We start from the raw sequence: 27,931 nt of genomic DNA on the forward strand, positions 1-27,931 counted from the left end.
AATAAGTGTCAATTTGCTAATTTGATGAATGTGAAGTCTATTAAACCACCACATGCACAAAAACACCAAAAAGGGGCTGTTCAAGGTAACCTGCCTCTTGCTGCCCAAACCATGGTGTATCTAGGTTTTATGGCACCCGGGGCAAGAATTCAGTTTGGTGTCCCCCCCATCCCTAATTCAATGTTCAGTGAAAAACTGAGAGAAGCAGGAATAGAAGCTCGTTGTCACATAACAGTTTAAGTATGAAAATCGCATATGAGTGAAGAAGCAGCCATGTGATGACTGCTGGAACCAGCAAGCAGAGCTGAATCCCGACATTGAGGATATTACACACTGTTTGGATTGGCAGCAGGACTTCATTTTATGCTTAAAGGGTGCGTCCAGGTTTGAGATGAAAATCTGAAGTTACTATAGGTGGCTGCAGGTTTCTGAATTCTCACAGTGCATGCACTGCACACGTTTAGGATTCTCCCTTGCACAAACATGTGATTTGGATTCTTCTGGCCACATTCCGACTAGACGTGCCCAGCCTCGCTCAATTCATTTTCATTGACTGAAGCCACTCATGTCTAGTCAGAACGTGACCACATGTATGCAAATCACCGGCACCAGAGAATCCTGACAGCGTGCAGTGGGCACTGTGAGAATTCAGAAGTCTGCAGTCACATAGAATGACTGCAGACTCATCACAAACTTTGACAACCTCTTTACTGCTCCTAAGAGAAATAAAAATACGAGAATTAGTATCACAAAAAAAAAATTACATCCAGGTACCTTATACATGACGTTGTCTCTGGGGTCGTTCTTTTTCCTTTCTTCTTCATCTTGTCCAGACTCCATGAGTTTTCACATCCACGGCCGTCTCTGCAGACTTCCATCTTCTCTGGTCTTGTGCAGCACATCCCCACACAACGCCCTTAAAGATAGCAGTGCAATTATAATGCTCCCAAATAAAAATATTTCCCTACGCAGGGCCCCTGAATAAATAATTGCCCCTCACTATATTCCCTGCACAAAATATGACCCCACGCTGTCCCTCTTATGGTACATGCTCTCCACACTGCTCCCTCCTTTCCATACTAGGCCCCGACTTCACACTATTGTCTCACACTGAGTCCCACTAAAGGGCCCAGTCCCTAAACTGTGTTCCCTTCATCAAACCAATGCCTTTGGTATATTGTTACCTCCTTGCTGTGCCCTTATACTGTTCCCCCATGCTACCCCCCCCCCCACACTACTCAGTCTCTATTCTGTGCCCACTCACACTTTTCCCCCATACTGTCTTCTTGCATGTTTCCCTCTCCCTCCGCATATATTTACCCTCTCACTTTTCATACTGCCTCTTCACACATCCCTCCGACTCCCCATACTGTGTCCGCACTCATCCCATCACCCCCATACTGTGTCCTGTTATGTTTGCTAATGACAGGTGTTATGAAGGCAATCCAGAAACACAGTGTGCTTAGCGATCAGAGCGCACACAGTGATCTGACAAATACCCAAAAATACAAGAACGAGCTCTGAGACGTGGAAACTCTGTAGACTGCACACCTGATCCTATCCTAAACACAACTAAAAGCGGCTGTGGATTGCGCCTAACAACTACCTAGGCAACTCGGCACAGCCTAAGAAACTAGCTAGCCTGAGGATAGAAAAATAGGCCTGACTTGCCCCAGAGAAATTCCCCAAAGGAAAAGGCAGCCCCCCACATATAATGACTGTGAGTAAGATGAAAAGACAAAACGTAGGGATGAAATAGATTCAGCAAAGTGGGGCCCGATATTCTAGGACAGAGCGAGGACAGTAAAGCGAACTTTGCAGTCTACAAAAAACCCTAAAGCAAAACCACGCAAAGGGGGCAAAAAAAACCCACCGTGCCGAACTAACGGCACGGCGGTACACCCTTTGCGTCTCAGAGCTTCCAGCAAAACAAAAGACAAGCTGGACAGAAAAAAAGCAACAAAAAAGCAAAAAGCACTTAGCTATACAGAGCAGCAGGTCACAGGAACAATCAGGAGAAGCTCAGATCCAACACTGAAACATTGACAAGGAGCAAGGATAGCAGCATCAGGCGGAGTTAAGTAATGAAGCAGTTAACGAGCTCACCAGAACACCTGAGGGAGGAAGCTCAGAAGCTGCAGTACCACTTGTGACCACAGGAGTGAATTCAGCCACAGAATTCACAACAGTACCCCCCCCCTTGAGGAGGGGTCACTGAACCCTCACCAGAGCCCCCAGGCCGACCAGGATGAGCCGCATGAAAGGCACGAACAAGATCGGAAGCATGAACATCAGAGGCAAAAACCCAGGAATTATCTTCCTGAGCATAACCCTTCCATTTAACCAGATACTGGAGTTTCCGTCTAGAAACACGAGAATCCAAAATCTTCTCCACAATATACTCCAATTCCCCCTCCACCAAAACCGGGGCAGGAGGCTCAACAGATGGAACCATAGGTGCCACGTATCTCCGCAACAACGACCTATGGAATACATTATGTATGGAAAAGGAGTCTGGGAGGGTCAAACGAAAAGACACAGGATTGAGAACCTCAGAAATCCTATACGGACCAATAAAACGAGGTTTAAATTTAGGAGAGGAAACCTTCATAGGAATATGACGAGAAGATAACCAAACCAGATCCCCAACAAGAAGTCGGGGACCCACACGGCGTCTGCGATTAGCGAAAAGTTGAGCTTTCTCCTGGGACAAGATCAAATTGTCCACTACCTGAGTCCAGATCTGCTGCAACCTATCCACCACAGAATCCACACCAGGACAGTCCGAAGACTCAACCTGTCCTGAAGAGAAACGAGGATGGAACCCAGAATTGCAAAAAAATGGAGAAACCAAGGTAGCCGAGCTGGCCCGATTATTAAGGGCGAACTCAGCCAACGGCAAAAAGGACACCCAATCATCCTGGTCTGCAGAAACAAAACATCTCAGATATGTTTCCAAGGTCTGATTGGTTCGTTCGGTCTGGCCATTAGTCTGAGGATGGAAAGCCGAGGAAAAGGATAGGTCAATGCCCATCCTACCACAAAAGGCTCGCCAAAACCTTGAAACAAACTGGGAACCTCTGTCAGAAACAATATTCTCAGGAATGCCATGCAACCGAACCACATGCTGAAAGAACAAAGGTACCAAATCAGAGGAGGAAGGCAATTTAGCCAAGGGCACCAGATGGACCATTTTAGAAAAGCGATCACAGACCACCCAAATGACTGACATCTTTTGAGAAACGGGAAGGTCAGAAATGAAATCCATCGAAATATGTGTCCAAGGCCTCTTTGGGACCGGCAAGGGCAAAAGCAACCCACTGGCACGAGAACAGCAGGGCTTAGCCCTAGCACAAATCCCACAGGACTGCACAAAAGTACGTACATCCCGTGACAGAGATGGCCACCAGAAGGATCTAGCCACTAACTCTCTGGTACCAAAGATTCCAGGATGACCAGCCAACACCGAACAATGAAGTTCAGAGATAAGTTTATTAGTCCACCTATCAGGGACGAACAGTTTCTCTGCTGGACAACGATCAGGTTTATTCGCCTGAAATTTTTGCAGCACCCGCCGCAAATCAGGGGAGATGGCAGACACAATGACTCCTTCCTTGAGGATACCCGCTGGCTCAGATAAACCCGGAGAGTCGGGCACAAAACTCCTAGACAGAGCATCCGCCTTCACATTTTTAGAGCCCGGAAGGTACGAAATCACAAAGTCGAAGCGGGCAAAAAATAACGACCAACGGGCCTGTCTAGGATTCAAGCGCTTGGCAGACTCGAGATAAGTCAAGTTCTTATGATCAGTCAATACCACCACGCGATGCTTAGCTCCTTCAAGCCAATGACGCCACTCCTCGAATGCCCACTTCATGGCCAGCAACTCTCGATTGCCCACATCATAATTACGCTCAGCGGGCGAAAACTTCCTGGAAAAGAAAGCACATGGTTTCATCACTGAGCAATCAGAACCTCTCTGTGACAAAACCGCCCCTGCTCCAATCTCAGAAGCATCAACCTCGACCTGGAACGGAAGAGAAACATCTGGCTGACACAACACAGGGGCAGAACAAAAACGACGCTTCAACTCCTGAAAAGCTTCCACAGCAGCAGAAGACCAATTAACCAAATCAGCACCCTTCTTGGTCAAATCGGTCAATGGTTTGGCAATGCTAGAAAAATTACAGATGAAGCGACGATAAAAATTAGCAAAGCCCAGGAACTTTTGCAGACTTTTCAGAGATGTCGGCTGAATCCAATCCTGGATGGCTTGGACCTTAACTGGATCCATCTCGATAGTAGAAGGGGTAAAGATGAACCCCAAAAATGAAACTTTCTGCACACCGAAGAGACACTTTGATCCCTTCACAAACAAAGAGTTAGCACGCAGGACCTGAAAAACCATTCTGACCTTCACATGAGACTCCCAATCATCTGAGAAGATCAAAATGTCATCCAAGTAAACAATCAGGAATTTATCCAGATACTCACGGAAGATGTCATGCATAAAAGACTGAAACACAGATGGAGCATTGGCAAGTCCGAACGGCATCACTAGATACTCAAAATGACCCTCGGGCGTATTGAATGCAGTTTTCCATTCATCTCCTTGCCTGATTCTCACCAGATTATACGCACCACGAAGATCTATCTTAGTGAACCAACTAGCCCCCTTAATCCGAGCAAACAAGTCAGATAACAATGGCAAGGGATACTGAAATTTAACAGTGATCTTATTAAGAAGGCGGTAATCAATACACGGTCTCAGCGAACCATCCTTCTTGGCTACAAAGAAGAACCCTGCTCCCAGTGGTGATGACGATGGGCGAATATGTCCCTTCTCCAGGGATTCCTTCACATAACTGCGCATAGCGGCGTGTTCGGGCACGGATAAATTAAATAATCGACCTTTAGGGAATTTACTACCAGGAATCAAATTGATAGCACAATCACAATCCCTATGCGGAGGTAGAGGATCGGACTTGGTCTCTTCAAATACATCCTGATAATCAGACAAGAACTCTGGGACCTCAGAAGGGGTGGATGACGAAATCGTCAAAAATGGAACATCACCATGTACCCCCTGACAACCCCAGCTGGATACCGACATGGAATTCCAATCCAATACTGGATTATGGGTTTGTAGCCATGGCAACCCCAACACGACCACATCATGCAGATTATGCAACACCAGAAAGCGAATAACTTCCTGATGTGTAGGAGCCATGCACATGGTCAGCTGGGCCCAGTATTGAGGTTTATTCTTGGCCAAAGGTGTAGCATCAATTCCTCTCAATGGAATAGGACACCGCAAAGGCTCCAAGAAAAACCCACAACGTTTAGCATAATCCAAATCCATCAGATTCAGGGCAGCGCCCGAATCCACAAACGCCATGACAGAAAACGACGACAAAGAGCATATCAAGGTAATGGACAGAAGGAATTTGGACTGTACAGTACCAATGACGGCAGACCTAGCGGACCGCTTAGTGCGCTTAGGACAATCAGAAATAGCATGAGTGGAATCACCACAGTAGAAACACAGACCATTCAGGCGTCTGTATTCCTGCCGTTCAACTCTAGTCATAGTCCTATCGCACTGCATAGGCTCAGGTTTAACCTCAGGCAGTACCGCCAAATGGTGCACAGATTTACGCTCGCGCAAGCGTCGACCGATCTGAATGGCCAAAGACAAAGACTCATTCAAACCAGCAGGCATAGGAAATCCCACCATGACATCCTTAAGAGCCTCAGAGAGACCCTTTCTGAACAAAGCTGCCAGCGCAGATTCATTCCACTGAGTGAGTACTGACCATTTCCTAAATTTCTGACAATATACTTCTATATCATCCTGACCCTGGCACAAAGCCAGCAAATTTTTCTCAGCCTGATCCACTGAATTAGGCTCATCGTACAGCAATCCGAGCGCCAGGAAAAACGCATCGACACTACTCAATGCAGGGTCTCCTGGCGCAAGAGAAAATGCCCAGTCTTGAGGGTCGCCGCGCAAAAAAGAAATAATAATCAAAACCTGTTGAATAGGATTACCAGAAGAATGAGGTTTCAAGGCCAGAAATAGCTTACAATTATTTTTGAAACTTAGAAACTTAGTTCTATCTCCAAAAAACAAATCAGGAATAGGAATTCTTGGTTCTAACATAGATTTCTGATCAATAGTATCTTGAATTTTTTGTACATTTATAACGAGATTATCCATTGAACAGCACAGACCCTGAATATCCATGTCCACACCTGTGTCCAGAATCACCCAAATGTCTAGGGGAAAAAAAAAAAGTGAACACAGAGCAGAAAAAAAAAAAAAAAAAATGATGTCAGAACTTTTTCTTTCCCTCTATTGAGAATCATTAGTTTGGGCTCCTTGTACTGTTATGTTTGCTAATGACAGGTGTTATGAAGGCAATCCAGAAACACAGTGTGCTTAGCGATCAGAGCGCACACAGTGATCTGACAAATACCCAAAAATACAAGAACGAGCTCTGAGACGTGGAAACTCTGTAGACTGCACACCTGATCCTATCCTAAACACAACTAAAAGCGGCTGTGGATTGCGCCTAACAACTACCTAGGCAACTCAGCACAGCCTAAGAAACTAGCTAGCCTGAAGATAGAAAAATAGGCCTGACTTGCCCCAGAGAAATTCCCCAAAGGAAAAGGCAGCCCCCCACATATAATGACTGTGAGTAAGATGAAAAGACAAAACGTAGGGATGAAATAGATTCAGCAAAGTGGGGCCCGATATTCTAGGACAGAGCGAGGACAGTAAAGCGAACTTTGCAGTCTACAAAAAACCCTAAAGCAAAACCACGCAAAGGGGGCAAAAAAAAACCACCGTGCCGAACTAACGGCACGGCGGTACACCCTTTGCGTCTCAGAGCTTCCAGCAAAACAAAAGACAAGCTGGACAGAAAAAAAGCAACAAAAAAGCAAAAAGCACTTAGCTATACAGAGCAGCAGGTCACAGGAACAATCAGGAGAAGCTCAGATCCAACACTGAAACATTGACAAGGAGCAAGGATAGCAGCATCAGGCGGAGTTAAGTAATGAAGCAGTTAACGAGCTCACCAGAACACCTGAGGGAGGAAGCTCAGAAGCTGCAGTACCACTTGTGACCACAGGAGTGAATTCAGCCACAGAATTCACAACAGTGTCCTAATACATTTTCCCATCGCTCCTCATACTGTGTCTGCACTTATACCACCACTCACCATACTGTGTCTGCACCATTCCACCATACATGTCCCACATCTCATACCTTACTCCTCATATTGTGTCTTCAAATTTCTCCCACTCCCCATATTGTGTCTTCACCTGTCACTTCCTTGCACCCCAAATTTGTGTCCTCAAATCATATCCCATTACACAAAATCTCACCTAGCCCCGTTACACTAAAAACCCCATGACAGTAAATACTCCCACCCACACAGTGAATATCCCTCTTACACACAGTGAAAACCCCATACGCACACACAGTAAATACCCCCCACACACAGTAAATACCCCCTTCACACACACAGTAAATACCCCCTCACACACAGTAAATACCCCCACACACAGGAAATACCCCCACACAGTAAATACCACCACACAAAGTAAATACACCCCTCCAGACACACAGTAATTACCCCCCACACACAGCAAATACCCCCCACACAGTAAATACACTTCCTCCTTGTAAATACCCCTCCTATCTTCGGTTTCTTCATGTCTACTGACATGGAACACTTACCACCCATCCGCGCCTCTGCATCGCCGACGAGTGACGTCAGCAGTGTGATCACATGGCATGATCACACTGCTGGTGTCGCTCTGACCCGGCGGTCAGAGCTTCAATTGTACTTGCGTCTGCTAGACGCGACTACTATTGAACACTGGGAGCCCGCGCGCTGCAGTTTCTCTGTGCCGGCTGTCAGCCTGACGGCCGGCTCAGAGAACTGCCGACTACCAGTCTGGGGGAGGCAGAATGCAGCCGCTGGGGAAAACACTTCGGATCACCGCATTAGGCGGCCCGACTGCGCCCCCGCCGACTGTGCCCACGGCACATTTCCTGGCTGTCCCCCCAGATACGCCTCTGACCATGAGTATCAGGAATCAGAGCCTGGCTGCATGATTGCACCAAGGTTTATTTTAGAGATATAGTAAAAATTGGCTGGAACCACAGACAGAGATGGGACTAGTTGGGAGCCGCCTCCCAGATGACTTTTCCCAGCACAGCTCCAGATAATTGACAGGTCTTTCCCATGGCAAGTCACATGTCAATCACCTTTAGTGGTGCTAGACTAAGTTAATTGTGGGTGGTGCTGGACTAGTCTGGTCTCCAGATCCTCCAACTATATATTCCCTTAATCACCGGAGTGTTTCAGAAAAAAATAAAGCTGTCTGCAATCAAGAAGCCAGGCTCTGATTCATGTTACTGGTGGTTTGGGCAGCATAAATCAAGTGACAGTTTACATTTAAATCATCAGACCCTTTTTGGGTGCTTTTGTGAAAATATTACCTGTTTAAAAATATATTTCTTTTTTATGTTAATAGGGGTAAAGTATACAAAAAGCAAAAAAAAGTTTTTGTGAATGCTGCCTTTGATTGGTCAACATCATACAGAGGGAAGAAGGACACACCCCTTCAGTGAAAACTCTCTGACAACACCCACTTGGACTCAATGAAAATTAACTCATTAGCTACTAAATACTTTAATTGCTAATAGCTCGGAAATGGAGAGTCAAAATTTAAAAAAAAAATGCGTGTGAGGTTGAACATGAAAAATTTGGTGAAAGGTCTTCTTTAAAGCAAATCTGCCACCAGATTTCAAACTTCAAACTGCATGCTTTACTAAATAGATTGTGTAGACCTGATGAGGGTGATGTGCTTACTGTGAAAATCCATCTCATAATGGCTGTATATGTGTTTTTGAAAGGTTGACCTAAATTTCCTCCCACCTCATCTCATCGACAGCACCTCAATGATCCTCCACCCTGCTGCTGCTGCTGAGATCTCATACCTTTCAGTACAAACTGCAGCTGTCGGTCACCCAGGGTGGGTGGAGATTCAATACACTTGGATTTCATGAGTTTTTACTCCATAGCTGGATATTAGAATTATATAAACATCCTATAATGGATTTTATAAGTAAGTACACCAGCCTCATCAGGTACAAAGGGAATCTGCCACCAGGATTATCTAAGGGCAACATACAGTTCAGAGTGGCACCCTGATTCTAACAGTGGGTCACTTACTGAGCTTCTGGTTTTATTTTTTAGCTGTACTCGTCCTCTCAGTGATGAGCTTGTGCTGGGTGGTCCTCAGCATTCATTTGCCCCCTCCTCACCGCTGATTGACAGCTTTCTTCCTAAACCATGTAACTATAAAACTGGAAAAAATACTATTGCTTTACATGAAACCAAATTTAGAATTATGTAGAAAACGTACAAATTTTCCTTACAGATAGAAGTCCAAATGCCAATAAATCTGGCTACTTCTTAAACATACTGACTTTAGTCATATTTCTATTTTTAATATCAAAATAAATGTCTTAATTCTATGCAAAATCATCTTGAAATGAAAAGAAAAAAAAAACATATTTCAGTCAGGAGACATCTGATTAATTCATAGCGGAGAGATTGATAGGCTGTAATTGACTCAAAATTAACGCAATACTTTGATATCTGACAACTTGAACTGGTTTCATTGCATATTCTGTTTAATCTGAGAAGGAAGGTGGTAAGGAATAGGATGCATTTTTTTTTAAATAAATGGGCTTAGAAATAAAAATAGAAATAAAAAATGAAACAAAAATTTCTAAAATTGACATCGTTTTATCCATCTATATGCTGCGTGCAGAATTATTAGGCAAGTTGTATTTTGATCAATGATACTTTTTATACATGTTGTCCTACTCCAAGCTGTTCAGGCTTGAGAGCCAACTACCAATTAAGTAAATCAGGTGATGTGCATCTCTGTAATGAGGGGGGGTGTTGTCTAATGACATCAGAACCCTATATAAGGTGTGCTTAATTATTAGGCAACGTCCTTTCCTTTGGCAAAATGGGTCAGAAGAGAGATTTGACGGCTCTGACATGTCCACAATTGTGAGATGTCTTGCAGAGGGATGCAGCAGTCTTGAAATTGCCAAACTTTTGAAGCCTGATCACCGAACAATCAAGATTTTCATGGCAAATAGCCAACAGGGTCGCAAGAAGTGTGTTGGGCAAAAAAGGCGCAAAATAACTGCCCATGAATTGAGGAAAATCAAGCGTGAAGCTGGCAAGATGCCATTTGCCACCAGTTTTGCCATATTTCAGAGCTGCAACGTTACTGGAGTAACAAAAAGCACAAGGTGTGCGATACTCAGGGACATGGCCAAGGTAAGGAAGACTGAAAAACTACCACCTGTGAACAAGAAACATAAGATAAAACGTCATGACTGGGCCAAGAAATATCTTCAGACTGACTTTTCAAAGGTTTTATGGACTGATGAAATGAGAGTGACTCTTGATGGACCAGATGGATGGGCCAGAGGCTGGATCCGTTAACGGCAGAGACTCCGACTCAGACGCCAGCAAGGTGGAGGTGGGGTACTGGTATGGGCTGGTGTCATCAAATATGAACCTGTGGGACCTTTTCGGGTTGAGGATGGAGTGAAGCTCAACTCCCAGACCTACTGCCAGTTTCTGGAAGACAACTTCTTCAAGCAGTGGTACAGGAAGAAGTCGGTATCGTTCAAGAAAAACATGATTTTCATGCAGGACAACGCTCCATCACATGCCTCCAACTACTCCACAGCGTGGCTGGCCAGTAAAGGTCTCAAAGAAGTAAAAATAATGACACCTGATCTGAACCCCATAGAGAACCTGTGGTCCCTCATAAAATGTGAGATCTACACGGAGGGAAAACAGTCCACCTCTCGGAACAGTGTCTGGGAAGCTGTGGTGGCTGCTGCACGCGATGTTGGTCGTAAACACATCAAGGAACTGACAGAATCTATGGATGGAGGCTGCTGAGTGTCATCATAAAGAAAGGGGGCTATATTGGTCACTAATTATTTTGGGGTTTTGTTTTTGCATGTTAGAAATGTTTATTTCTAAATTTTGTGCAGTGATATTGGTTTACCTGGTGAAAATAAACAAGTGAGATGGGGATATATTTGGTTTTTAATAAGTTGCCTAATAATTCTGCACAGTAATAGTTACCTGCACAGATATCCTCCTAAGATAGCCAAATAAAAAAAAAACCCACTCCAACTTCCAAAAATATTAAGCTTTGATATTTACGAGTCTTTTGGGTTGATTGAGAACATAGTTGTTCATCAATAATAAAAATAATCCTCTAAAATACAACTTGCTTAATAATTCTGCACGCAGTGTATATGTTATATTCTATTAAATACTCTCCTTAATGTTGAAATTGTAAAGCTAACAAGGAAAAGTGGTGGAATTCTGGAAATCACAGAATGGATGTGTTACTGATCTTCAAATTATGAAAAAATAGAAACTAAATTTTCAAAGTGTCTGGATTTATTCAGTATGGAGTATGAGCTACGTGCATAAATCCCGACACTTACAGTCTCGGCTGCTATCACTGAGGTTATTAATGGTCGTCCGAGGAAGATTCTACTGCTGAATGAACTTGAGCACAGAAATCATCAAGATCCGCTGCTGGCAGCTCCTGTGTAATCACCGACCAATGACAGATGTGCTCTGCTCTATGGGAGACAAGTCTGGAGACGCTGCAGCCATGGTAGCTTGTATAGCCACTCAGGCTGCTCACAGTAGCACAAGCAATATGTGGAATGGCATTGTTTAGTTGAAAAGCAACTCTTCTTGGCACGTGGTCTCCAGACCAATCTCCGGCTATCATTACGTCCAAGACAAAAGCAGGACCCATCACTGAAGAGTACAGACTTCAATTCAAGCCTCCAGGGCTGTCTTGCTCTACACCATGATAGCCTATGATACTGGTGGGATGAGGTTAGTGGAGCACCTCTAGATGGAGATCTGGTTCGTAGCCCAAGGAGAAGCCTTCTGATAGTTTGTGTAGACATTGACCCCTTAGATTTTGTAGGTAACATCTAATTGCACTTGTAGTACAGAATGGATCACTATGTGCCATTGTTCAAATCTGATGAGACTCCATGGGAAACGCCATGAAGAGGCCTTCATGAGGGACTGCTACTTCCAGGAGTATGATGTGACATAATGTACAGTGACTAGACCCCTCTTTTCTTAATTCCAGGTTCGGCGTTACATTAATTTGGTGGTTGAAGGGTCATTTACCCAAAGTGTACCAGAATTGACTATGCCAAGCCACCTAAAGGGGTTGTCTGGGTTAAGACCCCATGTACATTAGATTATAGTCAGCTGACCCCACCGATTTTGGCTGGATCAACCCATCATCTGGTGTGTATGGAACCTCCCTGCTAAATGATGTCGAGGAGAAAAGGATTAAGAAATTGGAATTTCAACACCTAGTCTTTTTTTGGGGGGGGAAGGGGGATTTGGAGGAGATAAGTTTCTGTCTGGCAGGGAATTTCTCCTCTCTCCCTGTTGAAGACATATAAACACTCATGTAAGCCGTGACCTCCTTTATGGGAAAGCCGGGAGAAATAGCTGTTCAGATGACCGTTATCTCATGTGAGCGGCCAACTTTACAGTTTCAAACAACCTCAACGGAGAATTCTGATATAATAGATTTTGGTGCCACACTCAGGAGATTACAGAGCAGCTACAAAGAGCAGGGAGGATTCAGCACAACACTAAACAGACCGACCATTGATTTCTAGAAGAGCTGTGCAATACTTTAGTTGCCCTATGGCGACACTGCAGGGAAATTGAACACCTAACACCAGAGTTTATAGGGGATCCAGCAACCAGACACTCTGTGATCTGCTTATCTAACAAAATGATTGTACAAAGTGGACAATCCCTTTAAATGCAAGATCCATGTCACACTGCCTGTTTAACATCCACAAAAGAGGAAAGTAAGGGAACAATTGGGGGCAAGCTTAGTTATTTCTAAAATATTTGCCTCTCCAAAATAGCATATACGGTATGTAAAATAATGATGGCACAATTTGTGGGCTGTCGGCCCTATTTATCTGGGCACTGAATATTGCCATGGAAAAATTGTAGACTTTTTGGGACTATATGGTGTGAGACATTATCAAGACTCTGGAGAATTTCTGCTGTTTTTATCTGGACATAGTAAGGTAATATTTCAATACTACATTTTTCTTTTTTTGAGGTACTGTTTTGTATTATTTGTGAACAGTCTGCACTATTTATCTGGGCACTGTTTGTGCACAGTCTGCACTATTTACCTGGGCACTGTTTGGTACTATTTGTGCGCAGTCTGCATTACTTACTATATCTGGGTGCTGTATGGTACTATTTGTGAACAGTCTGCACTATTTATCTGGGCACTGTATGATACTACGGCATTTGTACACAGTCTACACTATTTATCTGGGTACTGTTTGGTACTATTTGTGCGCAGTCTGTATTACTTACTATATCTGGGTGCTGTATGGTACTATTTGTGCACGGTCTAAACTATTTATCTGAGCATTGTTTGTGCACATTCTGTATTACTTACTATATCTGGGTGCTGTATGGTACTATTGGTGCACGGTCTGCACTATTTATCTGGGCATTGTTTGTGCACAGTCAGCACTATTTACCTGGGCACTGTAGGGTACTATTTGTGCACAGTCTGCACTATTTATGAGTGCTGTATGGTACTATTCGGGCACAGATTGCATGCACTATTTATCTGAGCACTAAGTAGTGCTATCTGAAAAGTGCAGATTTCTTTTTAATCTCTGTCAGCATTTTTGTTTCTTCAAAATGGAATATATGGAAAATAATTATGGCACAATTTGTGCAGTTTGCACTATTTATCTGGGCACTGAATATTGCTATCTGAAAAGATTTTTTTTCCCCTGCCTTATTTTTGTCTCTCCAAAATGGTATATAATGATAAACAATGAGGCCACAATCTGAGCACAGTCTGCACTACTTATCTGGACACGGTAAGGGAATATTTGAATACTGTTTATACTTTTTCATATGGGAATTGTATAACGGTATTCGTGCATAATCTGTCCAATTTATCTGAGCATAGTAAGTTAATATTTGCATAATGTTTATATGTTTATCTGGCCATTGCATGGTGTTATTTGTGCACAATCTGCACAATTTATCTGGACACAGTATGGTAATATTTGCATACTGTTCTCATGTTTATACTTTTTATGTGGGCACTGTATGACGCTATTTGTGCACAATCTGCCCAATTAATCTGGACATAGTAAGTTAATATTTGCATACTGTTTATATTTTTTATCTGGCCATTGCATGGCAGCATTTGTGCACAATCTGCATAATTTATCTGGACACAGTAAGGTAATATTTACATACTATGTATACTTTTTTCTATCTGGGCACTGTACGGCACAATTTTTCCACAAACTGCGCTATTTATCTGGGCACTGAATAGTACTATCTTTTACTTTTTTTTTTTTTACTTTCTGCCACCATTTTTGTCTCTCCAAAATGCTATAAATGTAAAATAATGATATGATCTGCTAGACATTACATACATTACAAATGTGATAATGGATAGTGGAACATTATTGGAGTATAAAAATATATTTGTTGGCATTGTGAATTCTCCTGTGGATCATTTTGCCAAGGAAATAATTTCAACATATTTTCATCTTGTTTTTGTTCTCGAGCTCGTCGTGTATTTAATTCCCAAGAAGAAGAAATTGGTCACAAATGAACAAGACGTGTTTGTAGAAATGATGAGGAAAGTCTCCATCTGCTGCCATGTGTGTATGCTGTATGTCTGATTGATGGCATTGTATCCTCACAGCTCCCGGTGCAGATAGCCAGGCGGAGAAAATCTATCCAACTGATGGAGACAATAACAGAAGGAAAGTAAAATCTATTACCCAGTGAGTGGCAGCTTGGGCACATTTCACTACACACTATAGCTTTTTTTTTTTCCTCTTGTCTTGGACTCCATCTCTACAAAAATGTGTTTTCTCCTGTCGCGAGCCTGGCTGCTGACAAGCGTCCCATTTGGGGCAGTGCCCATTAGAGCATAATGACGGCATGGCAGTCTGTCATGGATGAACAAATAAACACACACAGAAACTACCTACTACACCAGCCGCAGCTGATAATCCATTTCACATGTAGGGATAATGAATGGGATACGTTGGCAACACCGGGGTGGGAGGCTGGGCGTTGTGCCCCTCATTTATGGCCCATTTACAAATTAGTCCTGTTCCTGGATACAATAGAATTATTTCCCAATTTCCTCCTGCTTTGCTGGTAGGAGGATAAAGTAAAAAGCGATTTTTTTTAAAAAAAAAAGGAACACAAACAGCTCAGTATTACATTGATTTGATGGTGAAACCAGTGGTACAACCATGTCTCCAAAGCGTCCCAAGAGCCGTTTTTCAACACATCAACACCGTACCGCTTGTTGCTCGTGTTACTGTGAGCAGCCTGCATGGTCTAAATGCACTACCATGGCCTGCAGCATCTCCGGACTTGTCTCCCATCGAGCATCTGGGGACGTCATTGGATGACAGTTGCAAAAGGAGCTGCCAGCAGCGGATCTTGATGATTTGCCAAAGTACCTTCAAGAGCGGGGATTTCTGTCCTCATACACCAGACTGCATAAATCAAGATGTTTTCATCGTTTTTTCTTCCACTTTCATAATTTTCAGTCTAGACACCCTGTGATTTCCATAATCCCACTTTTCCTTCTTGGTGTTGCAATTTCATTATTGAGGATTGCATGATCTTTATATATTGACCCATTATGGCACTTCTTTTGTGGTCTAATTTGAAGAAAATAAAAAAGGAAAGAAGAACAGACTGCTACAAAAATAAATATGGCGCTTCAAGATGGTGGAACATTTTTTTTCTTAGGAGTATATATGATGTAGCTTCACTTAGACGAGGGAGATCAAAGATGAGAACCCCAAAAAGAGAGGGATATCTTCAAATAAAGGCTTGCAACAACAGGACCACAAGGGTCAGCCAAAAATATTTAGCTGGTTTCCGTTTTTTGGCTTTCCTATTGTGCACTATTTATCTGCAGTCTATAGCGCAATTATTATCTATTTTCCCTACTAATTAATCTACCTGTCAAGTCAGATTCACAGCATCATAGACAATTCAGTCCACTCGTTAACTTCGAGAACAAATAAATGACCCGACATCGTTTTGCTCAATGACTAAAAATTGAGTTTATTAAAGCAAATCGTGTTCAAATATTCTTGTATCAAATATTACAGCTTCAATAATGAGATTTCAGAAAGCCAAACTATAGCGTTTCCAATGTGCGGTATACAATCAACAGAAATCGGAGGGGATGCGATGCATCATTGTACGTCGTTAATGGACATGAACATTTAACAAGGTTTTCTTAATAGAAATAATACAATAGAAAACTTCCTCGCTTTCCACAGAAAAAGAAGAGAGAAAAGTCTGAAGTTAGAAAATTATTAAACGTACATTCACTCCTACACGGTGTAGATAATATTTGCACACATTCTTCTCGCTCTCCCCAGCTAAATATTGAGATTTTGTATCTCGCTCGTTTGTTTTTTTTAAAAAGTGAACCCCATTGAAGATAATGAAGTCTTATTCCCTTCCTCCTCCCCACCCTATGACGTCCATCATTCCTCTTTCTTGGCAGTGTTCGAGGTTTAGTCTTTGGAATGATTTGCAGAAAACTTTAATGAGTCTGGATCGTGCATAGGAGGCTCATGTATAGAAATAAGTGCCTTCGAAAAACACAGGGAGGGTCATATCATTAATAGAATAATTCATAAAACACATTATTCATTGGGTTTCCCACAAAAATAGAGGTATTTAGAATTTTTTTGCCTGACCTAAATTTGCAAATTGGCGGCAAATCCGTCCAGTACCATTATGTTGGTCAATATGGCCGGACCTTACTCGCCCTACACATTAGCCAGCAAAGACAGCATTTTCTAAACCGATGGTTCCGGTTTCGCAAAAGTTTGCGAAGATGTAAAGTATCATAATTTTAGACTTAAAGAGCAGTTGTCATGTGCCATAAATATGTAAAGTTTTTACCTGTTTTCCTGAATCTGGAGTCATGTTTCTTTTCTTCTTGATCCTCTCCGTTCCTGAGATATGGCCTCTTCTTCCTTGCATATTAATCTAGACTTGTTGATCAAATGGGCGTAGCCCTAAAAAGAACTCCCATGGTGACAAGTTGATGACGACACCCACTTAACTAACAAGACTGTAATGCAGCACAGTATTGTGCGTCCTATCCCAGGGGATGCTGGAGAGGGAGGATAGGTAGCACTCACGGTGAAACGCTAAAGTGCGGCAGCGCAGGTGCCACCAGGTGGCGAAAGAGGTCAGACAAGCCGGGTCAGCAACGGACAGGAAACCCATTACCAGGGGAAACAGCAGTACATGTGGTCAGATTCAAGCCAAAGAAGTCGGAGCCAGATGGGAGCAGAGATGCCAGAGACATAAGACAGAGAAACAGGTCAGAGGACAAGCCGGGTCAGATACCAAGGTCAAAGCACGGGAAGCACACAGCAAGACGAGCGGGGAAGCAGGAATGGGAAGACAAGGGTCCTGGGTAAACGGGCAGAGGACAAATCTGGGTGTAATGGGGTCAGCCGCTCAAGCCGGGGCAAGTATTATAGTTGACGCTGCCTGCAAAAGGCCATGGACTAAAATAGCAAAACAGATCCCGAAATGAGGCAAAGGAAGTTAACCCCACATGACCAGACCGGGGAGAGAATAGCAAGAAACAAACCCCAGTCTGGATCATGACAAAGACTAGATTTATATACAGGAAATAGGGAGCCATATCTTAGGAATGGAAAGGAGCAGGAATGAAAGAAAAACAACTCCAGATTCAGGAGAACAGCGGCATTTAAGCCAGGTAAAAAAAGAAATTACATGTTTATGGCAAGTGACCGATTCTCTTTAAAAGGAACTTTCAATTCTGGATGGAAATTTGACTTTACAGGGGTTGTCTGGATTTAGAGAAAAGGTCTATTTCTTTCACTCTTGTCCATGGATTGTTTCTGGTATTGGAAATTGATCCCCATTTATTTGAGTGAGGATGAGATGAGACACCAGACACAGCCTAGGAACCAGTTAGCAATATTTCTGGAAAAATACACTTTTTGTTCCTAATACCAGACATTCCCCTTTACGCTTCTTGTAAATAATTTGACTCACCAAATCCACAAGTAAAATGGAAGCTTGTATGTCTAAATGACTACGACGTTCATTGATTCATGAGATGTTACTGAACTCGAGTCTCTCGCTGCAAATCACTTGATTGGTACTACTGCAAGCAAACAAATTGTGCTCACAATGCTAATTTATTTATTTTCTTTCATTTTAGGCATCAAAAAATAGAATCTAAAAGGGTATCCCATTAACATAAAGTTATCATCTATGCCCTGCAATTGCCTATCTCCAGCAGTCCCATAGAAAATTAACGGAGCGGCAGTCGAGCATGTGTACTCACCTATGCAGTATACCGGAATATCCCTTAAATTCTATCCGAAAAAAAACTTACAGGACCACCCCAGTATTTTGTTTTATTGCCCCCTCCGTTAGCCATCAGTAATGTATATTTAGTGTATGCATTAAAATACTTACCTATAGCTGCATTCTGCCGTTTCCAGCGCTGCTCCGCTCCTCTCCTGCAGTTGTTACCAGTCTTCTGCGTGGACCAGAACTTACTTTCTCAATGTAAGTCTACGAGACTCGGAATAAAACTTTCACAGATTTAGTGTAAGAAAGGAAGTAATGTTCCACTATGTGAGAGGACCAGTAAGAACTGCGGTCACAAGATGCAGGAGGGGAGTGGAGCAGCGCTGCAAACGGCAGAAGACAGCAATGAGTAAGTATTATAACACACACTATATATACACATTAACAATACCTAATAGGGGGTGCAATAAAAAAAAACTTTGGAGCTGTACAAGTTTTTTTTTCTTTACCCTTTAAGCCAAGATGTAACCCAAGATTACAGTCAAAATAAGTAAAGCAAATTATCTAGAAACTTGTTCAATGTTCTACGTCGATTATCTCCAGATGGTAAAGCGAAAAAATAATGTTTAAAGGTGAAACTATGAATTACCCTATAAGATTGGATGTCTTTCTAAAGCATGAAATGTTATGTATGTGCCTATTAACTAGTCTAAGTGTTGCCTCCTTGTACATAGAACCATTATAATTACGCATCTTCCTATACTACAACTTCCTTACAGTTCTTTTCTTAAGTGCTGCCTTTGAAATAGCTAAAAAGACGCAAATTGCCAGACAATCTCAAACACTGGGGTATAGTTAAGTTTAGTAAAAATTGTAAACATATGCGGTAAGACACTTGTAGTTTTTAACTCCATGTATGCTGAACTACTGAACCCAGTTCCCGATGTTCAGTGTCCTGCAATGGAGTCACTGTTAGGCTACATTCACATGTACTTATCTGTCTGCATTTTTTCACAAGGGTTCAGAGCATTAGTGAAGTCCAACCACATTTCAAGAAAACGTACATATCCTTCTTAAAGGGGTTGTCAGGAGTTGTTAAAAAATTGGTGTAGAACAGAAAACAAGCACCACTAATCTAATCAGTACAATGCTGGTTCTCCGGTGACGCCTGCAGCCATGAATTCATGTCCAAAATTTACATTTGCTTCTGCAGCAAATCACTGGCCTTAGGGGTGGAGAGTCATAACTGCTGAAGACAGTGATTAGCTGCAGCAGTCATGTGAATGATCACGTGACATCTAGCAGCCGGACATACCTGCCAACTGTCCTGAATTTGTCGGAACACTCCTGAATTTTCATGCATAACCCCAGCAAATTTTGGTGCTCATAAAATGGCAAAAATTGGAAAAATGGGTTGTTACTGGGTTGATGGATGGGGGGTGTTCCCAGATGGGATTGGTGGGTTTTATTATTTTAACACAATCTCTTCTCTCGGCTAATTGTTTTTTTTTAAATCCCCTTTTAACGCAATATATAATTTTTTCCTTTATTGACACTTTTGTTTTTTCCATTAAAATTTGTAGACAACTACCCTCCAGCGTGGGTCCCTTTATTCTCATTATCGGAGGAGGTCCCAGAGATTGGAACCACGAGATGCTTATACTCCTTTAAACTTAGTGTCGTCTAACTGGTCGTGTCTTCTATACATTCATCAACCCCAGAGGAATCCATGAATTCTTCCTTCCACTTTGTCACTACATCCTTTAGTTTTACTGCATAATTTTTTTTTTGTAAGAGATATCATCTATGTAGCGGTGACATCTTAGTAAACAGTAATAGGATTAAGTTATTGCATATTTTATGATTTTAATGTCTCTAATTATCTCTAGTTGTACTGCTATGACGATTTGTGTTCATTAAACGAGAATACAGAAAAAAAATAGATGTAATAATTGTAATGGCTGCTTTGTATAGTATGAATGTAAAAACACGTAATTCATGTCGCATTATACTCCACGCATCTTGGAAATTGAATAAAAAGCAAAATTATAATAATAAAATAAGTCTAATCTCCTAAAATCTCGTAGCCATGCTAGCATTACAAATACATCCATGTGCTAGGGCATCCTCGTTTTTTATTAACGAGGCCCGAAGTATTTTTCACGACTTTCACCTTGTGTTTAAAGGCACCAAAAGTTATGGAGACAGTGTAGGATAATATATCGAGAGTTCTCAGGTTCCTGTTTTTCTTCGGCATCTTAAAGTAGCGCTATCACTTTATTGTTGCTAACCCGATGGCTTGATACAATCAAGAAAATGGTGGAGAAGATCCTCGTGGACCTCACTACTCGCTAGGCATGCTCAAGGTCAACCTACCCACAGATCGTTCCTCCATCAAGTCACCGTGGCTTGAGATCGAGCCTGTTAAATAATACAAATAATAATCTGCATGGTCAGAGTTGCATCTTGAATATCCTCTGTTTTCTCTACCAATATCAGAACGGAATAACAAAGAGATAGAAAATCCAAGTTTCCGAGACACCAGACAAACCGGGGACAAAACATAACCTTAATTCCATTATTCCATCCTTAAAAACCACAAGGTGAAATACAATTGAGGTAGACGTGTGAAGCAACGTTTTGGCCCAAAAAGGCCTTTTCCAAGCCAGAAGTACAATAAAAATTACAGATGTAATATTTATTGTATTTCTGGCTTGGAAAAGGCCCTTTTGGGTCGAAATGTTGCGTCACTAGTCTACTCAAATTGTATTTCACCTTGTGATTTTCAAGGATGGAATAATGGAATAAAGGTTATTTTTTGTCCCCTTTTTCTCTGGTGCCTCGAAATCTTAGATTTTCTATGGCTTTGGACATTATGGGGGGGGGGAGGGGGGTCTAACCGAGTCAGTTATTTTGTTAATGTTTCCATTTATTGTACTGGGATTCTTCACTCTGATGCTCTCACTTGTTGGCCTCTGTTCATTGATATTTTTGACCATTTTTCCTCCTGTGCAGCAGTGCTACTGTCCACTCGCTGTGCAGGGAATTGTAATACAAGCCTATTTGTCATTGGTGGGTTTGAAAACACGCTAAAGAAGCCACTGAGCTTAGACAATGCTTCAGCCCATTCATTCTTAAGACCCCCATATGAATTAAAATTGACTAAACTCCATGATATTGGTGGGATCAGCCAACCATCTAATTTCTATGAGAGTATCTTGACGCTCAGCATCCTACAGATGTTGGATGAAAGTGGAATCAGTATTTGTATTTCAACACCCCCAACTAGAGTTGAGAAAAAAGATTTGTGCTGCTCCGGTCCAGGGTCTACTCCTGTCCTCTATGACATCCGGATCAGAACAGACTTCCCTTTTGCGCCTGGCATCCTCGGTGACTCTGACATTTACTTGACCCCATGATGTCACGCGAGGTCTTTTTTCTCTACTCTAACCCAATCCTTTTGTTGTCATAAGAGCTAAACCGCCATCAGAGGTTTCTAGCAATGGCCTACTTTCCTTCTCCCCATTGAGAACATATGCAAGGTTAGGCGAGACCAGGGAAGAGCGGGGCTGTCAGATAAATGTGTATTGGACCAACACCTAACAAAGGTGTATTGATACTTTTAGACTTAGGCCACGTTCATACATTGAGTATTTGGTCAGTATTTTACATCCGTATTTGTAAGCCAAATCTCCCATCCCTGACAACTTACTTACTGGGAATCCTAAGCAACAAAGATAACTGAGATTTATCAACCTTCTCCCCTACATTATGTGACTACATTGAGTATTATCATCTATCCACTCGTCTGTAAATTGAAATACACCCTTTTTGGCCCTTTTTGACTTAAACAGACGGATATATGTATTTATCTACTAATATGGAAAGAACTATGGCATCATCCCATGAGGCACAAGATCCAAAATAAGGAAAGATCTTTGCTAAACTCTCTATATGAGTAGATAAAATTTAAGGGCTTCCATACACGCAACATAAATTTTCAAGGTCATGCACAAAAGTCAAAAGTTGGCCAGACCTACCAAATTTGGTGGGATGGACTAAGCTATCTCATGTCTATCGGGGCTTAACAATTCTCTTCCAACAGATGTCAGAGGAGAGAGAGACTGGACAGTTGGAATTTCCACATTTGATCCTTTTGTTTTCTCCACAGAGAGGCTTTCTCTACTTTCCCTGTTGAAGACACACATGAGCGCTCATGTGTATGGTGGAGTCAGGAGAGATAACTGTGTACTGAACCTTTGGCCAATAGAAATCTCATGCGTTTTTGCCAGCTTAACTTTCACTCAAACTATTTTTAGTCATCCATATCTTAATGGCCAAAAGTTGTCACATACGAGTATGTGAACACTAATACAAATGCACCTTCCAGTAATTTGGAAAAACAGTACCATATATTCTATAAATAGGCAATGGCCTTGTGCCATTTTGCATTGCTTGGAACGAATACATTCAATATGTGAAAATCAAAATGTAGTGAAATGACTTCTGAAGTACATGAATATACCAATATGTGCTTTCAGGTGAGAAGTTTAGGCCTAACGTAAATGGACATATGGCAAAAAAAGCCTCCAAAGATAGTTTGGAAAAGGCTAGGGCTACACAACTTTTTGAGTTAGATTTTTCGAGGCTAGCCAACCTGTACATTGACATTCTCTCACAGAAATTTAAACCCAACTCTGCCATAAATCTAAAATATTAGAGATGAGCAGGGCGGCTGTCAGACAAATTGGTGCCTGGAGTAGGTAAAAGGCTGTGACCCTCTGTACCCCTTGTTTAATTAATGTGACTCCTTAGACTGATATTGGCTCATTCCGCTTCTGCTTCTAGGTGAGGTTAACTGTGGATGGTAAATAGACAATCTATCAGGCCATCTTCATCTTTCAGTTACACCCGTTAAACAATGAGCGAGGTCACTGTCCTAGTCAATTAATTCATTAGTTTGGTTTGTTGAGAGGAAAGCTAGGCCGCCAAAAACAAATCAAAGTCCCAGATTCCCCTTTCAGTTCATAAAATATCTTAACAAGGCTACAAATCCTCATCTTCCAAAATAAACTAAGATATAACACAAAACATAACAATTATCTGTCATTGCCTTTGTATATAATCTCCTTCTTTCTATATTATTCAGCTTTTTTCTCGTCACTGTACATTCACAATAGGCTGGATATTCGGCTTAGGTAGCAAACATAATGTGTAAATGTCTAAGCATTGTACAAAAACGACAAAGAGACTGTTATAAAAAAAAATTTGATTAGATCCATGTCTGAGACAACCATTTTGTGACTTGTGATAGGATTCAAAATGGCTGCCTTTACAGAATGATTTACAGGACAACCTATAATATAAACTTTCATCAGATCAAGCTTTTTGTTAACAATCTCAGGTTTACAAACAACATATAGTACACCAAGTCACAAACATGCAGGAGTTGTTCCCCAACTTCAACAAGAACACCTTAAAGCCATCATTGCTGGTGATTTTTCTGTGGTATTTGATTTTTCTTTCTTGACTGCCCTTACTTTGAGGGAATATCCATTTTAAATTCCCTTTTTAAAAATCCTACTATCTAACATGGTCTGGTGACCCCTTGAACAGAATTTTTCTTTATTACCGTAACTAGAACCAAGAGCCACATCCAGCACAGCTCCCAGCAATGGATATTTATTGTAAACCATCTTGTGTGGATGCCTATGGATTTCATAAAATGACCATCATGTCATGGTTATCTCCTTTAGAGCCGGTTCGGCAGAAAACAGCTGCTCAGGGGAGTTCCCATAAGAAAGACCGCCCATGAGTAGCTTCTTGGCCAATCCAATAAGAGAAGGGTTTTTCGATCTAAGTAATCCTTTTACTATTACCATTACCTACCTTCTACATCTTATGGGCTCTTTGTTTTCTTTTAAATTAATTTCAGAAGACTGCTTTTATGGTTTCATGTAGATATTTGTTTGTTATTTGTGCTTTATATTTCATATAGGTTTTCATATCCCATGAAAATTAGGGCAAACGTGGAATTGTATTTTGAGACTTGTAATCTGCTCTACACCTCTAACTTACCACCATTAACGGGTCTACAATAATAACAGCCTAGGCTGACCATTTCTTGGAGTGCGCAAGAGTAGGTAGACATATACTCCTACGAATTCTCACTGAGAGGGGTCGTTGGAGGGCACTGCTCCCCTGCCTCCCACTTTACTGCTTGCTGCGAGCTGATGTGCTCCTGCTTGCATCACAGTTCGGACTATTGATCATCATCGCACCGACGACCCTGTGTGCTCTCCAATTGGTTGCCTCTGCAACATTGGAGGAGCATGGCTTGAGTGAAGATGGCAGGATCAGGATGTAACAAAGTGCTCTGGCGATCTGGCCAGCTTCAGAGCAGTGCTTACAAGCTCTATTGGGAAGAGCTCGTAAGCACTGAGTATGTCTGGCCACCACTGCTAGACTGCAGCGTTGAACGGTAACCTAGGCAATATGTGATACACAGTAAAATTAAAAATCACTTATTTCTTGAGAAAAGAGTGCATTTTCAATAACGAGTATATTGAAAAGTTTCCTTTTTTTCAATCACTTTGCAGTTTTACTCATTAAAGAACATAACAATAACCCTTTAATCACCGGCTCCAGATGGCAAGAAATAATTATTTTATGTAAGTCCAAGCCACTTGGAGTAATATCCAAGACAATAACCCATACTCCAGATGTAGGCTGTCCGTACATAGGCAAGCACCCTACCAACATCAACAGGCCGCAGGACATCAATAAAGTATATGTCCTGCTTACACCATAGAGTTTGGTTGTAACTTGAAGACCAGTTTCATCTTCTAACCTCTTGCCCCAGTTAACAAAATTACGTACTGCCATTGGATTTTGCCTCACTGTATGACCATTTAGCTTTTTGTAGGACACAAGCCCTTAACCCAGTGGTACTTAATTACACTTAATCACGGGCAAGTAAACGTAAATCATGGCCAAAGTACAGTAGATGGAGTCCAGTTGACCTCCTTGAAGGACTGGACATAAACTCAAAAGAGAACTTGCCAACTTTACTTACCAGCTGCCCAAACCTGCTGGACAACAAAAGTACTTTTTGCACCACCAGAGTTATCTATCATCAAACCACATTTCCCACAATACTGTATATAGCCAACGAGACAGTGGGCACCACGGGAGACCTCGTTTCCTGCAATAACAGCTGGTGGGTTAGATTTGATTGCGGGGAAAAAAGGAGACATAAAAAGACTGAACCAAAGGTTTTTACCCTACTTTGTTCTATGAACGAACCAAAAAGTAGCAGGTTAATTGGTGAGACCATTGTACAAAACAGTTTTTCGTCAAGACAAAATAAGAAAAAAGCACCTAAGAAGTCGTCGGAATATTATCTAGAAATCCAGCTTCATGTTGCTCACGTCCTTTGCCCGTCTCCGCTCAGATGCACAGGAATACACACTGCGGCATGAAAACCTCATCTCTGGTGTGTACTGAGCTTTCCACGGCATGTCAAAGCCATTACCTACGAGGAGCAATCATATGCAGGTGGCTAAATTACATCCCGTCCTTTCAAAGAGCAGATGAGCTCTCTTGAGTCACGAGAGACCTACCGATGGCAATTACGATTCCAGCAGCGTATGCCATCTACATACTTGCTGTCCTTTTGACTCTTTCATTTCAGTCCAATGATTAAGCTCTTCATCGCCCGAGCTGTTCAGACCTAAGGATATCCAGCCTATCATCTCCTTGCGCTTCATGCTGCGCTTGTTATAAACGGACAATATGAGAGTAACATCAGATAGTTGAAAGAGAGCCACTTGGAAAATGAAGGTTTCCTTGTACAGGGGGTTCGGCTGACCTCGTCGGATGGATGTCTTACATTTTGACATTTCCTGACCCATGGAGTTCAGCAGAGTTAACTTTACATAGGTATCTATAAAAATGAATGAGATGGTTAGAAATCATAGCGGGCATGCTGATACTACCGGGACACATTAATCAGTCAATGTATTAGTGGTAGGAGAAGGATATGGAGTATACCAGTCATCCGGCATCAAATGCAATTTATTCAGCTCTATAATAAGATTTTCCATAAATGTCAATAGGAAAATCCAAGCGTTAAATATTTAATGCCAAAAAAAAAATACAAAAATCAAATATTAGTCTTGGCTTGGGATGATTCAGACTATTGCATTTGCATATATACGGTATACCGCATAATCCTCTTGCATTCTTAATCATTGCACTAAGCCAAAAAATATAGCATTTTCTAACACTGAGCAAGCTTCGTCTAGCCACAACACTTGAAGCATACCACTGAGTTTTTGGAAGAATAAAAAAGACATCAACAGAGGGAATGAGAACAATTGATGGAGGAGGGTGGGGGGTAAAGGAGGAGAAGTGCAATGGTGACATCAGAAGAGCCGAGAATGTGATGCCAAACATGGGAACTGACTAGGAACACTCTGCATGGATGCGGTTTAGCGCGCAGATCTGGGCTTTAACCCTTCCCAATGAGGATGAGTCTCCTCACCCTGGTACACTGCACTGCATTGCCGGACGGACCTTCTTTTTTTTTTTTTTAGTTCTGATTGAGTTAAAAGCATCAGATCGGGAGCAACAACATCACTTGAATGCATCCAGATTGCAATTTTTTTTTTTTTACATTTGTCTGCAATCTGAGTGCGGATAATGCACTAAAATTCGTTAAGCTAACGGAGAAAATTTCAGCATAATAGTTTCATATGCGGCTTCTGGAAAATCCGGTCATTTTGGTGGCAAACAGCATGAACCCATTAAAAACAGAGAAGGGCATTAACTCCATTGTGTTGTGTTCTCTTCAAACCATTATGCAAAATGTCGCCGTACAGTACAATTGTCAGGTTTACAAAAAGGAAGGAATACCTGGAGTCATATAGTAACATAGTAACATAGTAAGGCCGAAAAAAGACATTTGTCCATCCAGTTCAGCCTATATTCCATCATAATAAATCCCCAGATCTACGTCCTTCTACAGAACCTAATAATTGTATGATACAATATTGTTCTGCTCCAGGAAGACATCCAGGCCTCTCTTGAACCCCTATGACGTGCATTACTATGTAAGGGGAACATGATGACGATGATGGAACAATGGGCACTTGATCCAAACTAGCTACTAACCCAGGGAAACTAAAATGCTGGTATATTACACTAAAGATGCCCAACATGGGCACGGTATTTTCTATCACAATGTAATTATGAGGCCCAACATGCGTTCCAAATCATCTCTTCTATTGAAATGCAACTGGCATCTCAACACTGAAGACTTTAACCCGTCATTGGCTTGTATTCATCGGGTTATGTTCTTTGTTGCCTATCTAGTCTGATATGGGTAGGATGGGTCC

At 41.9% G+C, this 27,931-nt stretch overlaps 2 protein-coding genes across 2 annotated transcripts in view; both read right to left on the reverse strand.

Annotated features, from left to right (window-relative positions):
* Positions 1–27,931, reverse strand: part of SERTAD4 (SERTA domain containing 4) — a 371,017-nt gene that overhangs the window by 79,930 nt on the left and 263,156 nt on the right. The window lies entirely within an intron of this gene.
* SYT14 (synaptotagmin 14) overlaps positions 23,690–27,931 on the reverse strand; it is a 169,142-nt gene continuing 164,900 nt past the window's right edge. Inside the window, exon 9 of the mRNA XM_069768562.1 lies at positions 23,690–26,478. Coding sequence (XP_069624663.1) covers positions 26,165–26,478 — 314 coding nt within the window. The 3' untranslated portion in view covers positions 23,690–26,164. The remainder of the gene's footprint in view (positions 26,479–27,931) is intronic.

The sequence above is a fragment of the Ranitomeya imitator genome, chromosome 5, assembly GCF_032444005.1.
Source record: "Ranitomeya imitator isolate aRanImi1 chromosome 5, aRanImi1.pri, whole genome shotgun sequence".
Taxonomy (NCBI): domain Eukaryota; kingdom Metazoa; phylum Chordata; class Amphibia; order Anura; family Dendrobatidae; genus Ranitomeya; species Ranitomeya imitator.